The 16,295-nt window shown below is 38.4% G+C and overlaps 2 protein-coding genes across 5 annotated transcripts in view; both read left to right on the top strand.

The window, feature by feature from the left end:
* Positions 1-5,291, top strand: part of nfat5b (nuclear factor of activated T cells 5b) — a 38,035-nt gene extending 32,744 nt beyond the window's left edge. For all 3 annotated transcript variants that reach the window (XM_040129211.1, XM_040129202.1, XM_040129219.1), the window contains exon 13: positions 25-5,291. In XM_040129211.1, the coding sequence (XP_039985145.1) occupies positions 25-263 (239 nt within the window). In that variant the 3' untranslated portion in view covers positions 264-5,291. The remainder of the gene's footprint in view (positions 1-24) is intronic.
* A 938-nt stretch (positions 5,292-6,229) lies between these two features.
* kars1 (lysyl-tRNA synthetase 1) lies at positions 6,230-16,095 on the top strand. Of its 2 annotated transcripts, XM_040136615.1 has the most exons (15): positions 6,238-6,362; positions 7,077-7,244; positions 7,590-7,734; positions 7,838-8,003; positions 8,103-8,196; positions 8,869-9,055; positions 9,763-9,888; positions 10,142-10,261; positions 10,494-10,656; positions 13,030-13,203; positions 13,491-13,576; positions 13,687-13,772; positions 13,859-13,985; positions 14,125-14,268; positions 15,454-16,095. In XM_040136615.1, exons 2-15 carry the CDS (start codon positions 7,105-7,107, stop codon positions 15,526-15,528), a joined length of 1,833 nt encoding a protein of 610 aa, XP_039992549.1. In that variant the 5' UTR covers positions 6,238-6,362; positions 7,077-7,104; the 3' UTR covers positions 15,529-16,095. The 2 variants fall into 2 exon arrangements, with proteins under 2 accessions (XP_039992558.1, XP_039992549.1); XM_040136624.1 differs by lacking the exon at positions 7,077-7,244 and having other exon boundaries at positions 6,230-6,362.
* The last annotated feature ends 200 nt before the right edge of the window (positions 16,096-16,295 follow it).

Genomic DNA, 16,295 nt, shown 5'->3' with positions numbered 1-16,295 from the left:
GACTTACCTGCTCCCTCCTCACAGGATGTGGCCAGCTGATGAACCCTCCTGGAAACACACTGTCAGATCAGATAATAGCCATCAGCCAGTCTGGCCAGAACCAAAGAGAGAGCGACGCACACATCCAGTCCCTGCTCAGCCAGTCCCTGTCTCAGTCTGGGACCGTGCAGAGCAGCATGTCTGCCTCGCAGAACATGGAGAAGATTGATGACCTGCTGGTCAGCCTGCAGGAGTCCGGCAGCAACTTAACTCGTTCATACTAACCTTCATACCTTCTTTTCTTTTTTACTGATAATATATGGAGTAAATGTAAAATGAAGACAAAAAAAGTTAAATTAAATGTTGTCTATTGAAAATGAAATGCAGGTAAAGGTTTATAAATAAGTTGGAGACAAACTGAGCATTATGTGCTTATATCTGGTCACCAAATGTTTTTCTGCCCTGCTAACACATAATTTGGTCTCCTTCAGAACTGAGGATTTCTTATGAAAGAACTGAGAAGGTGAGCTAAGCATTGTTAAGTGTTGCTGGCTGTGCTGAGCTTGTCTCTTCCCAAAAAAAGATGGCAGAATAAGTGGCAGAAATTTTAATGATCATAAAGACAAACTGGAATAGTAATATATTGAACTAGGAGTTTGGTTTGGTGTTTCTTGTCCGAGCGGGTTGAGAAAGAACAGCGAATGTCTCTTACAAACCTAATGACTACACAGACTCCCAGTCGTTAAAACGTGCATGTGAAAATTGAGGTGGACTCCAGATTAGAACATTGTGAGAAAAATTGTCAGTACTGTCTGATGAGAGAGGTAGAATTCGACCCTTTTCTTCAGCTTTCCCTCTGTAAAGACAATAACTTACCAGACTTGGAATTTATTTAACTTGTGAAGTTTTGTTTATATCTGTAAGTAGATTATCAGTGATGTTATCTTCACCACCTTTCTATTCTCGTCGTGTTTTTTTTGTGTGTTCTCCAAAGCGTTTAGTGGTTTCCATGAATAGTGTTCCCCTTTAATACTTCTTTTGTAAATTTTTTGTTGCATAGAGGGCGGAGTGTGTGGTACGGCAGGAAAGTTTGGACAGATTGTGGTATGTATGGTTGAATACAGTACGTCAAGGATGTTGAAGGTAACCACTGTTGACTTTTGAAATTATTTTCCCAACAGTGCGGAAAGTGTAGTGAAAGAAGGTTAGAGTGGTAGAAAGGAAGCAGGGAGTTGAGAAGTATAAGAAAGCAGACTACAGAAAGGAATAGAAACATTTTCTATGCTAGTCACAAACAGGTGTCTGTCATATACAGTATGTGGGTGCCTATTATTTCAATGTTGTAGCAGGTAGCTAGTGTCTGATAATATGAAAAAATTCACTCTAGCTGTCTCTGATAGCCCACAAAGTGACTTAAATTTTCATTATGATATATGTTGATATGTATCATATTTCAATATATTTCAATATGATATCATATACAAAGAAACTGTGTTCCATAGGTGTATAATTAAAGTAATGTAGTGGGGTTTTTTTGCTACGAAAAAAAACCTGGCTGAATTAAGCGTAGACTTGTTTTGGCCTGTTTGGTACAGTAATGGCTATAAAAGAATATTTGTAGTTCAGCGAGCAGCTGTCAGTGTGGCAGTGCAGTGAAGACACTCGCCTCCAGCTGTGAAACATATCTTTCAGATACTTACGAAAGATGTAGATACTTTGCCATCTCCACCACGGTGTACAGATAGCACTTTGTAATGTAGGTAAGCAAACATGTGTTCAGGCTAACATTTAGTCTGTATTCATCAAAACCAAACTGTGTCAGTTTGCTACTTTTTACAACAAATTCTCCTTTTAATACATTACAAAGAGACGAATCTTTTAAGAAAGAGTGGTGGTAGAAATATAACAAATATTGGCTGAAATTTTTTTTTACATGTATATTCAGCACTTTATGATGCTGTTCTTTGTGACCACTTAACTCATCAAGGGTACAGTACAGTCCCACAAGAGGTGGCTTTTTTTTTTATTTCAGCCGCCTCTTCCTCATTGTTTACAGTGAAGAAGATACATTTTTGAACATGCACTTGGATCAGAAATTATTGTCATTACGGTCCTATGTTTGCAGGGCAACCTTTACGTAGTCAAGCAAGCTTACAAAGATATCTCCACTAGAATTTCTTTTAAGTATAACCTAATTAAATATAACAGCGCATCTCATTGCCAGCCATGTTACAAATACTACTTTTCATCCCCAAAGCCTAGTGCGTCATTTATTCCTGAAAACCAGCTTAGAAATCTGGACAAATGAGGAAAAAATTTGGATCAAGACATCTTTATTCAAATATTGTTAATTCAGTTGACATACAACTCCTATTTAAATACATGCATCTACAGTAGAGACAGTAGAATGTAATATAGTATATTAATGTAATTTTTGTCATAAAGGTTAGATCATTATGTGTTTTAGCGTGATTTTGATGACATGCGTCCGGCACGCATGAACTAGAATAGTGTTCTTAAACCAGCTAGAAAAGAGCCTTTCCATCAGTTTTATTAATGTGATGGATTTAGTGAATGTTGAAGAGAAGCAATAGTTTGTTGGCTACTAACTGTACATTATACATCTCATCTGGGTTAATTGGGTAATGGGTATTAACATGCAGGAATAGAGCCCATTTTACATGTTTTCTTCTAAATGAAAACTACTACAGCTTTGATGTTCTCCTCTGCAGTTGGCCAGTGGCCTCAGGACCAAAGTTTGACCCGAATCTTGCTTTGCATAAATCCTGATGACAGGCCAGTTTTATGGCTCGTTTATGGCTTGTTTATGGCTTTTATTTTCTTTTTTTCCTTATTTCTTTCTACTTGCAATTTAACTTTAAGAAAAGCATAGACATAGACTATTTTCTGCCTCCTTCGTTGGCCTGCTGTCACGCTTTTCTTTGTTTTTGTTTTTTTTGTGTTGTTTAAGCAATAAAAAAAAAAACATGTTTGTGTAATGTTTAGTTTTACTGTAAGTGTATGCATGAACAAGGGGCTGGTCTCTGATGATGACAGAATTAGCTCAGTTTAATGCCTTGTTGTCTTCTTTTCACTGTACAGTTTGTTAGAAATACATATACACAGTTACATTTTATACACTTTCAAATCAGAAACAGCTGTTGTTTTATGATGGGAATCATTCAAACTTGATTTAAAGTGATTTGTGGAACTACAGTGTGTCAGTCTGAGCAGTTTGAGTGGCTTTTAAAGGGATCCTACTCCTGAAGGAAACCCGACTTTGGAGAAAAGAGCTATCTGTGATTGGCTTTCTTCAACTCGTGAAATAGAAGAACTAAGATTTCCAGTGTTGAGTATTTATGATTGTATTTGTTTTTGTTTGTTTTACAAAGTTTTTATCGCTGTCGTACCTGTGCCTCTTTTTGGAGAGGCATATCTAATTTATTTGTGTGTTAGTAATTATCTAAATTGTTTCCCGTAATCATTCTTGTGTTCAAATCTTTTTCTAATTGTACTGATGACAGCAAAGTGTTTCGGCCCCTACACTCTGAATAATGTATACATTCCTGTGCACAGTTACTCCTTTGTGACTTAGATGAATTGATATACACCTTTATGTACATATCATGTGCTTGTTCGAGGCTTTTAATTGGACCACTGGCCCGCTGGTCCTTTTTGACCAAATAGTTAACATCAGGGAAAAATGGCACCAAACTTCAACAGGTTTTTACTGTCAAAATAAAAACAAATCCTTCAAAATAGGACCAACAAGTTTCAGTATTTTCATTATGAATATAGTACTGAATGTGTGTGTTTTACAGCATGGCTGTAAATGCCTCAGTTAGATCCCGAATGTTCTTTTATACACATACTGGGTTACAGTACAGTTTCCTCATTTATGTATTTACAATGTAACTGGAGATCAGAAATATATGAGTGTTACTCTTTATACAGTCTTTACTAATTGTATGGAAAAGAGGGGGATTGTTGATAAAAGTTCTCATATTTTTCTCAAGATGCTACAAACTCTAACGTTCTCTGTTTCCTGCAATAGAACAAGATGTGGCTTTCTTTTAACATGACCAGTTAATATCAGCAAACTGTGTTTGCTATCACATGTTGGAACAGTTCAGTTTTTTCCTAAAATGTCACTTCAGACACTAGTATATGCTGTACATGTGCCTTGAGGAGATGTTGTAGTATGGAGCAGATTGACGTTTTACCCCACCCCTGTTGTCTGTGTAAGAACCCACTGGCCCCCGCCAGTGATGATTAGTTCTCATTAACTAGAATGTTTTAAGCCATAAGACTTTAAGTGTGCTTTAAATGCTCGAGAACAGTGACCAGATAAATGTGGCTGTGGTTGATAAATGTGTTGTGCAATTTCTGTCATGCCTCTAACTCGTTTGTACTGAAGTATCCATTGCATTTATGTCATACAACGTAGATGCAGACAGATTTTCTCTGAAACTGCTATGCAGCTAATATACTGTAAATGTAGATCTGTTAGTTTTTGAATATATATTTTTCTATATAGCCTCTTCCATTTTCAACATAAAAAAGAAACCAAAATAGATGTTCTTTCTATTATTTATGTTGCTTGTTGAAATATTTTCCAATGCTTTGAGTGCCGCCTAAAACCGATTTTGAATCTTCTGTTCAGTTAAAATGCAAATTTCATTTCTCCGCAACTATCTCAGACGTAGGTTTTTTTTTCTTCTTCTTCTTTTTTTTGGTGAAACAAGGGTCACTAATTTTGTTTATTTCTTCTTTATTCTATTCTTCCTTGTATGGTTTATGTGGAGGTTTGTGTTATTTCCAGGCTTACTGTTTACTGGTGCAGTGGTTCCTAATCTTTCTAATTTCTCTCAGGGCCTCTGAGTTACCAGGATGCAATGTGATTCTCACATACCTATCTACTGGTCTTATTCAGACCAGTAAACATCAGTGCATACTAGATTTCTTTGTCTTGTAATTTAGAAACTGAGAATTACAAATTCAGCGAAACATCAATATTTGATGTAATTTATCCCTTATTTTTTCTTTGTCTAATATTATTACTTTCCAAAAACCATGTTGTCGTGTAACATTTTTAAAGTCTTTTCACTCCCAACACAAGAGAACCATTCTACTAGTAAACAGCTTTGTTTGGTCCTGGAAATAGCAAGGGGGGAAATTTTGCCTCTTAGTTAATTTGACTTCAGACAATGTGAACAACTGTCAAATAATCATCCTTGGGAGAAAAAAAAAATTCTATATATTTGGCATTTGTTGGAACATTTTTATTCTCTTGCAAATAATTTTTTGTAAACTTGCTGCTATCTATATTAAACATATATACTTTAAATGTTTGGCCTTTGAGCTTTTATTTCATGTTTTGTCGTAAGCTGCTGCACAAGAATACTAGACTGCGGGTTGATGATCTTCTACTGACAAACAAAACACATTCTGAGAAAATTTTGCCACTTCATTACAGCTTGTCTATAGATCTTTATTCTTTAAAGGAGACGCTTCAAGTAACTGCTAAATATTAATTAAACCTGTGGAGGGCAGGTCATCAACCTGTAGATAAATGTTTATCCTGTTGACTTTTTTTGCTTTTGGAGCCTCCAAAACCTTGAGGTCCACAAAATCTGCCTTTGGGAATGTTTTTAGAACATTTGCGGAAAACATTTAAAGGAAGTCATCCTTGTAGTGCTGCACCTACGGCTCCTTAATCCTTCCACTATCCTCATAATGCAACTAACTGTAGGCTATAGTACGGGTCCTGTTTAACATTTCTGTTGTTCGGGTTCTTAGTTTATTTAAACACCGATTGTCCACATGATAAACGATGGTAGTAAAAGTGTCATTACAGAATAAATGTGTATCTTTGCAACAGTAAAGGTTAAAATCAAGCCAGTGTCAACTGGCCATCTATCTGACCATCTAAGTCCCTGACCTTTGATTTTCCCTGGTGTCAGGTCAAAATTTCTTGTCGACCAGTACTTTTTTATGTCAAAAACTATTGGTTGTAATTTTGTGAATTTCACTGTGATGATTAATTGTTATTAGGCATAACATTTGGTGACCCCATGACCTCTCTTATAGTGCCTGCATCAGCATGAACCTCCCCCAGTACATGTTTTTCCCCACTGTTTGCCGCTGTTTTTAGGGGCCGGGTCCTGCATGTTGTTCGTTACTGCTGCGCCTTAAACTGTTTTGAGGTTATTTAAAAACTGCTGTAGCTTCTGCTTCGGTTGTGTTGATTTCCGACAGCCCCGCGAACGCACCATCAAATTCTCGCGCTTTTGCGGCGCCTGCACTTCCGTTGATCTTTCCGGGCGCAGCGTTAAGAACATGGCCGACGTGACAGAGGTAGACGGAGAGAAACTCAGCAAAAAGTAAGCGTGTTCCCTTCTTCCATCGCTCTGAAATCATTCTCAACCCGCCACATTGTGGTATTTCCATCAAATAATTGGTCGTTTCAACTATCGTGACCATTTAAATTTGGCTATGCAATGTTACTAAATGTTAATCTGGTCAGAGGGTGATAGCAAAAGTGAGGGTTCCCATATGGAGGGAGCCGCTAAGCCTCCACATCCCAGAATTCAGTTCGTTTGTGTCTCTGGTAGTTGCAGTCCTGAATATGAGCTGAAGGCAATTGCGGCAGTGCATTTTACTAATCGGTAAAACTACAAGATCCAAAATACATTCATAGCAATGTCTTCCACACGTTGAACTCGTATAACGTATGATGTAATTAATTATGGCATTTCGCTGTAGCAGAGCAGTTCGTTGTTTTATATTTTAGGCGTATACAAGCTTCAGAACAATTCATATGATAGTAAATGCAGTTTCGCTCGTTCGTCTTGAATTTCTTTTACTTGCTAGCAGTTATCTCTGACACGCCAGCGTTGCTAACCAAAAGAAATGCAAACCTAATCTGAAGTCAAATTCTCTACGAGTTTCTCTGTTTACCTGACCCTCATTGGGTCTTGGTGCAGACTAACTGAGTTATATAACCCCAACAGTGTTTAATTCCGCCTGGTGGGCCAAAGACAGCCTTTGCTGCATATGCTGTGCACTGTCTTTTGTATATATGTCTATTTTCTCAGGTCTGCCTGCTGACTGTGGTAGCTCAGCATGCTGTGTCTGATCAGGGCAGCCAGACAGCAGCTGTGCCAAGCCTATGGGGTCAGGGGACAGTGGTTAAAATGTGCATCCCCACGCACAGCTGCAGTCCCAGCTCAAATTTACGGAAACCGATGGAGAGGTGACAAAAGGTTGGTGGCTTTTCCATTCCAGTGAGAAAAACAACCAACCTTTTGTCATCAGAGCAGATGTGGTCTCCTTTCCCTTTCTGTTTATTGTCCTTTGTCTTTTATTAGTAGTCCTGCCCTTGTTTTGTTTGTTTTTTTTGTTTTGTTTTATTTCAGACAACAGAATAGAACAAAATGTACAGTGTGGTTGTGTGTGTGTGAAATCATATTCGTGTGCAGTTGTTAAGTTTTGTGGAACAGTTTGAACGGCCATTGAATTTCAGTTGTAGCTGCATCATTAACAGCAAATTTTTAATATCTAATCTATGAGTCATCTTTGATTCCTCCTCTCTTTTTTTTTTTTATCAGTGAGCTGAAGAGACGAATGAAAGCTGAGAAGAAGGCAGCTGAGAAAGAAGCCAAGGCAAAAGAGCAGGTTGAGCAAAAGAAGGAATCCAATGACCAAGGAGTGCAAAATGTCTGTGGGCTGGATGAGGAGGCGCTTGACCCAAATGTGAGATTTTAGTAGGGTCATTATACCTTACTCTCTACTTATTAAACCCTTAATGTTATGGTTGTTTTGTATAAATACAATAATCTGTTTCTCTCTAATGTAGCAATACTTCAAGATCCGCTCCCAGGCCATCCAGGACATAAAGGGCACGGCAGAGGACCCGTACCCACACAAGTACCATGTAGACTTGTCACTCACAGACTTCATTGAGAAATTCAATCATCTACAGCCCGGGGAGCAGCTGACAGATGTTGTTCTCAATGTGGCAGGTACCAGGAATATTTATGGTCTTAAACTTATTTGCTTTTTTATACATACAGTGTAATTCAGCAGTAGATCCCCTGTTAAACTTCATATATGACTGGCAGGCCGTGTCCATGCCAAGAGGGTTTCTGGTGCCAAGTTGCTCTTCTACGACCTGCGTGGTGAAGGCGTCAAGTTGCAAGTTATGGCGAACTCAAGGTACAGCAAGATAGCCATGGCCAAAAAACACAATTTATACTTGCTTGCTTTACTCTCTACTGGACTGTATAGGGTTTTTTTGTTTTCGGTTATAACAATGGTCAGTTCACAGTTTAGTACAGCCACTCTATTTTTTGACTTTTAAGAGGATGACATCTTAATTAGCCACAAACCCAAATTTCCAAGATAAATGTGGCTGTCATTGAGTTGCATTAAACAACGTGAAGTGATATTCAGGGGCATCCTGTCTGCAAACCAAAGCAGTTTCATATAAGGTGGCATGAATTTAGCTGAAGGGCTTTTCACTAAAGTCGAGACATTTCATGTTTACAGTTCCTTGGACGTTCTATAATCAGTTTTTTGGATGTCACACACTGAGTTATTGCTTAATATTGCAGCAAAATTCCATACTGTTACGGGGGAAATATATTGGCTGTTTGCAGCCAAAAAACACAGATTACAGAACCACTCCAGCAGTCAAACCAGGCTGAAAATTCAACTTGTCATCAAATTTACTTGATTATGTGAATGTTCTGTCAAATTATTCGTACCATCACATTTTAGTATTGAGAAATGTTACGCAGAATATCATTACACCCTCAACTATTTGTTTTTCTCTATGTTGATACTTGAGAGTGCAGTGAGTTCATTTTTATATGTCTTGTTTTACAGGAACTACAAGTCTGAGGAGGACTTTGCAGCCATCAACAACAAACTGCGCCGCGGTGACATTATCGGTGTCCGCGGGAACCCAGGGAAGACTAAAAAAGGGGAGTTGAGCATCATTCCCATGGAGATGACCCTACTGTCACCTTGTTTGCACATGCTGCCCCACCTCCACTTTGGCCTCAAAGACAAGGTAATGCTCACCATCATTAGACACTACCAAGTTACTGAAAGACACCTAAATGTGTCTCTCTTCCTAAAAGCAACAAAAGCACACATTTCTGTTAATACCACGTTTAGAAAGTGGTATTTCATTCTTACTAAGGCATATTGACAACACAAAATAGAAGCATTAGTTCTTATTTCTCACAGTTTGCAATGCATTTAGGACAGTGACAGATATTTTTCTTCAGCATTTGCAGTGTGAAAGGCTTGCACTGGAAATTGAACTCGTGGTTGAACTGGATTTAGTATATGGTTGTAACAGACTTTACAAGTATACCTTCTATGGTCCACACTTCCCCACATGCATGGCTTATTGGTACACCCAAATAGAATACAGCCAGAAATAATGTTATAAAATATACTTGTGTTTTCCTGCTATGACAAGTCAAAATGTCACTGTGAGAAAGTTTAAACTCATAACAAGTTTGCACATGAAGGGAAGGTTCCAGTTTATCTGGTACAATGTTAGCTGAAAGATTTGTGGTCTTTTTCAGAAATTGTACTCTCAGATGAGGACACATGATTTCAAGTTAGTTCAGTAATGTTAATTGTATTGTGAATTCGGTCACAATAGCCATTGTTGATGGTAAGAAGACAAATTGATCTGTCATTACAACAGCAGTAACCAATGTTGAAGCATTTTTTTCTCACCACTGTGTAGTCTTTCTCTCAAAGGAAACACGATACCGCCAGCGCTACTTGGATCTGATTCTCAATGACTACGTGAGGCAGAAGTTTATAACACGTTCCAAAATCATCACATACCTGCGCAGCTTCCTGGACCAGCTGGGATTTTTGGAGGTAAGAATTGGAGTGTGTAACGTATTGAGACATCCAAGTTAACCACGTCACAAAACTAATCAGTTGTATAAATCAATATATCTTAAGTCTCTAGCTTGAGTGGATAAGTGTTTATTTATACAAATTTATATTTGAATTTGTACAAAACAGGGATTTTAGAAAAAGAATGCTCTCTGTAATAGCTTGTACATTTGTTCCACATTTGAGGCAGTAAGAATTAGTGCATGTAAACTTGCTTTGCTTAATCCTTTAGATTGAGACACCAATGATGAACATTATTCCTGGTGGAGCAGTGGCCCGTCCATTTGTTACTTATCATAATGAGCTGGATATGAACCTGTACATGAGGATTGCTCCCGAGCTTTACCACAAGGTAATATGCTTCTCAAGAGTCATTCATCACTTTCAATCACTTCCAGAGGGAATATTTTAGCAAATTTGTTGTATCAATTTGAAGTCAGCCCTGTGAATATGTTGTCACCGATATTCATAGATTTTTTTTTTTTTTTTTAACTTCAACTTCAGTTCAAGTTTTAATTGAAGGAGCTTGTTACATTTCTCCAATTTTTATTATTTTTCCACTGTACATCATATCTTTCCCACAGATGCTGGTGGTTGGTGGAATGGACAGAGTGTATGAGATTGGTCGTCAGTTCAGGAATGAAGGCATCGATCTCACTCATAATCCTGAGTTCACCACCTGTGAATTCTACATGGCATATGCGGATTACCATGACTTAATGGAAATCACAGAGAAACTACTCTCAGGTAAGTGAAAACACATAAGGCTCTATTTTCGTGCCGGCACAGGGTGCAGGATGCGGTGTCGCACCAGTGAACTGGTATTTTCCTGCAGCGTACTGACATTTTCCTCAGCTGCGCTGATTTAGTATCTCGATGACTTGTTGTGCGCCCCAGTGGTCGGAGACGCACAGCAATGCTAATCTAGCAGCACACTGCAAACTTGGTGCCAAGTATGAGTGCGTCGGTCCACCGCACGCCTTCTCAGAGCAGGTCGACATGTCAGGGCACTTTTGTTCAATAATGTTTTCTTCACTGTATTTGGTGAGGACACGGCCATATAAACCTCCCAAAATTCACACAAACCCCTTTTATTCATGTTTTGTTCATCTTTCTACTTTTATTGTACATTTTCTGACCCAGCTGATGTGATTATGCGGACAAAAATGTTTTATCCCTATTACAACATTAATACCAACCAGACAGGATAAAGACTAACAATTGATTCTTGCCAGCTTTGTAATCCACAAGAGTTAGTAGGTAGTCTATACTGAAGGCCTTTCATTTACTCTGATAACTCTCTTTACAGCCATCTCAAGGCAGAGGCTATCTGTCCAATCTGTAGTCCGTAATTGGAGTCATGATATGCACTGTCAAACCTCAATTTTGCACAACAGACTTGCAAGTTAAATTTTGTCCAAGAAGCACCAGACTGTTGCAAAATAACCACAGACTTCCATGCTTATGTCGTGCATATCAAACGTGTCGTTTTGGTTAATTATTCTATAGTCTCTACTGCAAATTACCAGGCGTGTTGGAGATTACGAGCCCTGCATTTTTATTTGGAATACAAGTAGATGTGACTGTGGTGAGTAACATGATGCTACAGAGATTGTTCGGATTCTCTGAGGATCATTAACAGGATCACTTTTATGTCACTCGATTTAATTCCCAGCCTATGAGCAATTGTTTCTGTATGTAAAAGAATGAAAACTAACTCAATAAAACTTTAAAAATAATATCAGAAATATGGAAATGCAACTTTAAAAAAAACAAAACGAGGCTGCATTTTAAATTCTCATTGTTTGTATGGCAATGGTATGTATCTGCAGATGGTTATTGTATTGATCATTGTGATAACAAGTAACATTGTTCACTATTCTGCATGGAAAACATGATGACCTTTAGATCTTCAACATTTCCAAAACCTGTGAATTCAGCCTGTGTTTGAAGGGGATGAAAGTAGTGAATGTGATTTGACCGTGATTGTCAAAGCCTCTAACACACCCACGTATAATGTATGAAAATGTTTTCCTTCTGATCCCGCCCTTTATCCAAGTCTACCACAGCTACGGCTGTCGAGCCTGGTCACGAAAATGTCAGAAGTGCACATCTAGGTTTACAGTCTATATTTTAAGGGAGGCATTTTAGGTTTCTGGCATTTCCAAGAAGACATGATTGGCCAGTTGGGGGTGCTGTTTAAAAGCAGTAAAACAAAATAAAATTTGTATAGTTCTAAAATGGGTATAACATTCAGTATATATTTAGAAAAACATTGACATGCATACAGTGCATTGTCTGTAATTCAGATAAATTCAATCAGGAAATTAAAATCTTATTTACAAATAAAAGGATTGTCCTATTTTTAATGCTGTGAATTCTGTGTATCATAATGAAACAAGCATCTGACTTTATATTTTCCTCACTAAATGTTGTACAAGAGTTATCAGGTTGTAGAAGGGATAAAAGTTATCCTTACAACGAAAATGCCAACAACATTTGCAGAGAATCCCCAGCTTTCTGACTAAAAGTAACAGGCTAGCTAAAAAACTTGCTAGCTAAGGAACTGACAGCCAGACTCTATAAACTGCCACAACTAGATCCTCCACCGTGCACTAAGAGATTTTAGGTCACATTACAATCACATGCAGCCAGTGTGAAGCATGCCATGAGCTGAGCCTCCTTTTCAGGTGGCAAACTCACCTTCATCAGCAGGATTTGCATACTTAACCTCAACCTAACCATGTACAAAGTAAAAATTTGGATTGGTAGAGCTAGTTCGGGCTTTACACAGCCTGAGAGGAAGTGTTGTCTCAGAGGCACGGCCAACGCAAAGAAAGTCTCTGTGGAACCCAAAGTGGAGTTTTGGTTTCCCTTTTTGTTTTCGCAGCATGAACCTGTCGCATCAGATGAGATGCAACAATAGCAAAACAGTCACCAAGGACGGCAACAGGAGTTTATTGTTTATCTCAAAATATAAATTGGCCAGAGCTCCATTTCCCCTCAATGTCCTCTCAGTTTTGTCACAACTCAAAACATTTGGGATGGACAGGAAATGTGTACAGTGAGCAAGTAGCAGAACTGCTCTTGTTAAATCAGTGGTTCCCCTTTTTGCTTCAGGAATGGTGAAGCACATCACTGGAGGATACAAGGTGACTTACCACCCTGATGGTCCGGAGGGACAGGTCTATGAGATTGACTTCACTCCGCCATTCCGAAGAGTGAGCATGACACACGACCTGGAGAAGATTATGGGTGTCAAATTCCCTCCCACTGACAGCTATGACAGTGATGGTAAGAATCTGTAGAAATGTATGGGATAGACTTTATGTGAGAAGATAACTGCCTCTGAAAAGTGAAAGTGGCTCATGTCCTTTTCTCTCTTTATTTTTGCAATTAAACCACATGGCTCCCGTGAAGTCCTTTCTCAATCAGTCTCTTTCACAGATTTTAGGGTTCATTTTTCATTTGATGTCTGTATTTCACATGTTTTCATACATTCTAAAGCAAACAGCTGAATGATAGTTTATCAGTAAATTCTGATTTCTCTTCATCTTTCTCTTTCACACTTTTGTCTTCAGAGACACGTAAATTCTTTGATGACCTGTGCACACAGAAAGGAGTTGATTGTCCTCCACCCAGAACCACTGCCCGCCTCCTTGACAAGGTGCTCTATTGATGAATGGCACCATCTGTTGAACAATGTATTGCTTTCTTTTTTTTTTTTTTTTTTTTTTTTTACTTTGAGGTCTTCACTAATTACTTTTTTCCCTACAGTTGGTTGGAGATTTCCTTGAGGTCACCTGTATCAGTCCCACGTTCATCTGTGATCATCCTCAAATCATGAGTCCCTTAGCTAAATGGTGAAAAAACACTTTATCTTACCTTCATATTTAACATTTAAAAATGTGATGCTCAGGTTCATACTGAAACTCCGTAATTGTTCCAGGCACAGATCGGAGAAAGGCCTGACAGAGCGTTTTGAGCTCTTTGTGATGAAGAAGGAAGTCTGCAATGCTTACACTGAGTTGAATGATCCAATTAGACAGAAGGAACTTTTTGAGCAGCAAGCCAAGGTGTGTATAAAGCCTAAACTGACTTTCTTTCCCCTTTTACCATGTCGTATTGTCCCATTATCCAAAGGTTCAGGCTCCGTACTATTGCAGTCTGAGCGTGTATATCAGTACATGTGACTAAGACATGGATCTTTTTCAGGCCAAAGCTGAGGGTGATGATGAAGCCATGTTCATTGATGAGACCTTCTGCACAGCACTGGAGTATGGTCTGCCACCGACTGCTGGCTGGGGAATGGGCATTGATCGTCTCACGATGTTCCTGACCAATTCCAACAACATCAAGGTAAAGCTGTTGTGTAAATCATGATGCAAGCAGGTGCAGTCTTTTTTTTTTTTTTTTTTTTTAAAGTAAGTCCTTTATACCGAAATGACAAAACAGGTCGTCATTGTCTTCCAGAACAACCAATCTTGAGCATTTTTATCTAATTCCCCATGTGATATGTTTGAGGTTTCGCAGCTACAACACTTAGTTAGGGCTAATGGAAAATCGTGTCATTGATAAAGAAAACCTTTGACCTGGTTTGGCTTTGAACACCTGTAAACCTCCTCACCGTTACGTTTCCTTACGTTTCGCCATCAGAAAGTCTCACTAGTAACGGTAAATCCCATCACTGACTGTTAACATAGGGTGCTGTCTTTATGTCGGTGCGACACTTTAACTTTTACAACATTGACAGACACAAACACAAACTGTCCCATGAGATTAATTGCAAAAAGTGATTTTTCCAGTCATACTGTACATGTGACCTCAGAATTATGGTAACCTGGCACTTAAAAACAAACAGAACTCACTTGATTCTATGCTGGATAGTTCTTCAGTGCTTTCAGCTTTCCCATCATTAGTGAAATGACTACACTCTTATATTCTGGATGTTCATGTTTTGTAAAACACAAACATTATATTACAGTTTTCCCTTTTGTGCTCTTGTTTGTAGCTATTAGCCTATATGAGAGTCAAGATGGGAAAAACACCATTTGTCTGCATTTTTTCTGTTCGTTTTGTGAGAGAAAAACCCCTCAGCCTTAATGAAAAAAGGAACACCTGCACACTGATTCAAAGCCACAAAACTGATTCAGAAAGACAATGCACAACTAATTGGCCTTTGAGGACAAATAAAGTAATTGATTGATTTTTAAATCCCGGTCAGATCTTTGTCAGGTCAAAATGTTTTATTTTAATCTGTTGACTGATTACTGAGTCCTATGCCAGCCTATTCATAAAAAAAAAAAGTGCAAACAGCATATCGAATGGAAATAATTTCAATTCTGAATGACGAAGATCTGACTCAGATCGAAACGTTGTGTTTTTGAATAAATTTAGCGGCTTGCAGTCAGTGTACAGGCAGTACTATTTTCATCGATAATGCTTATTAATTAGCCTTACACCTATACATGACGCGCATATAATTACACCCCTTCTTCAGTAGTCAGCAAATCCCCCTTAGCTGACAGATTTGTTTTTTCACAGGAGGTGTTGCTGTTCCCTGCCATGAAGCCTGACGACAACAAGACATCAGTGCCCACAGAGGGCACCTCTGTGTAACGACATGAGCTCCGATCTCTCTTGCTATCAGATCCGTGCAGGGGTCAGTATGAAGCAGCAGCCTTTACCTCACTGTGGTCATCAGTGGAGCCTGCAGATGTGTGTTTTATCAATGTTAGTCTGTCAAAGGTTGAATCCTTGCTGTTAAGGGAAAGCAGTTACAGTTGACTTTTTCTTTTTTTTTTTTTTTTTTTTTCTTATTTTTGCTGCGTCCTCCTTGGAGACATTTTAATCCTCATGGTCATCCAGACAGTAAATGGATGGTATTTAATCAGGAAGCCATGTAATCTGCTGTTGTATGCAGACCTGGATGAAATATTTGATTATACTTTGAGATACTTCAAAGAGTGCTACCAAATACACAGAGTAGATACATCACATAATAAGCACTTCTAATAATTAACGTTTTCTCAGTATGTCCATCTGTTTTTACCAGGTCTGTGTTGTGTTTCTCGTCTGATATTTTTCAAGATGGATTCCACAAATTCAATATTCCTTTGCCAAGAAGTTGAAACATGGTTATATCTGAATAAAGTGCATATGAATCTACATCGTTCATTCTCTTGATGTGCTTGTGATATTTGTGGTCTGTTTGCAGAACAAAAACCTGATGGATTTGGTGTCTTTCAAGAGCCTATGCAGCCCTTAAACTCCTTTTAAAGATTATATATTTTTAAAATATTTTTCACACATAATTAAGTGGGCGCGTGCGCTGGATCTCTGTCACCAGTATTTTTAAATGCTTGAGGTTGTATTGCAATAAAAAT

This window comes from Xiphias gladius, chromosome 1 (assembly GCF_016859285.1).
Source record: "Xiphias gladius isolate SHS-SW01 ecotype Sanya breed wild chromosome 1, ASM1685928v1, whole genome shotgun sequence".
Taxonomy (NCBI): Eukaryota; Metazoa; Chordata; class Actinopteri; order Istiophoriformes; family Xiphiidae; genus Xiphias; species Xiphias gladius.
Note: the sequence above shows the minus strand (reverse complement) of the source record. Positions and strands in the feature narration are given on the sequence as shown.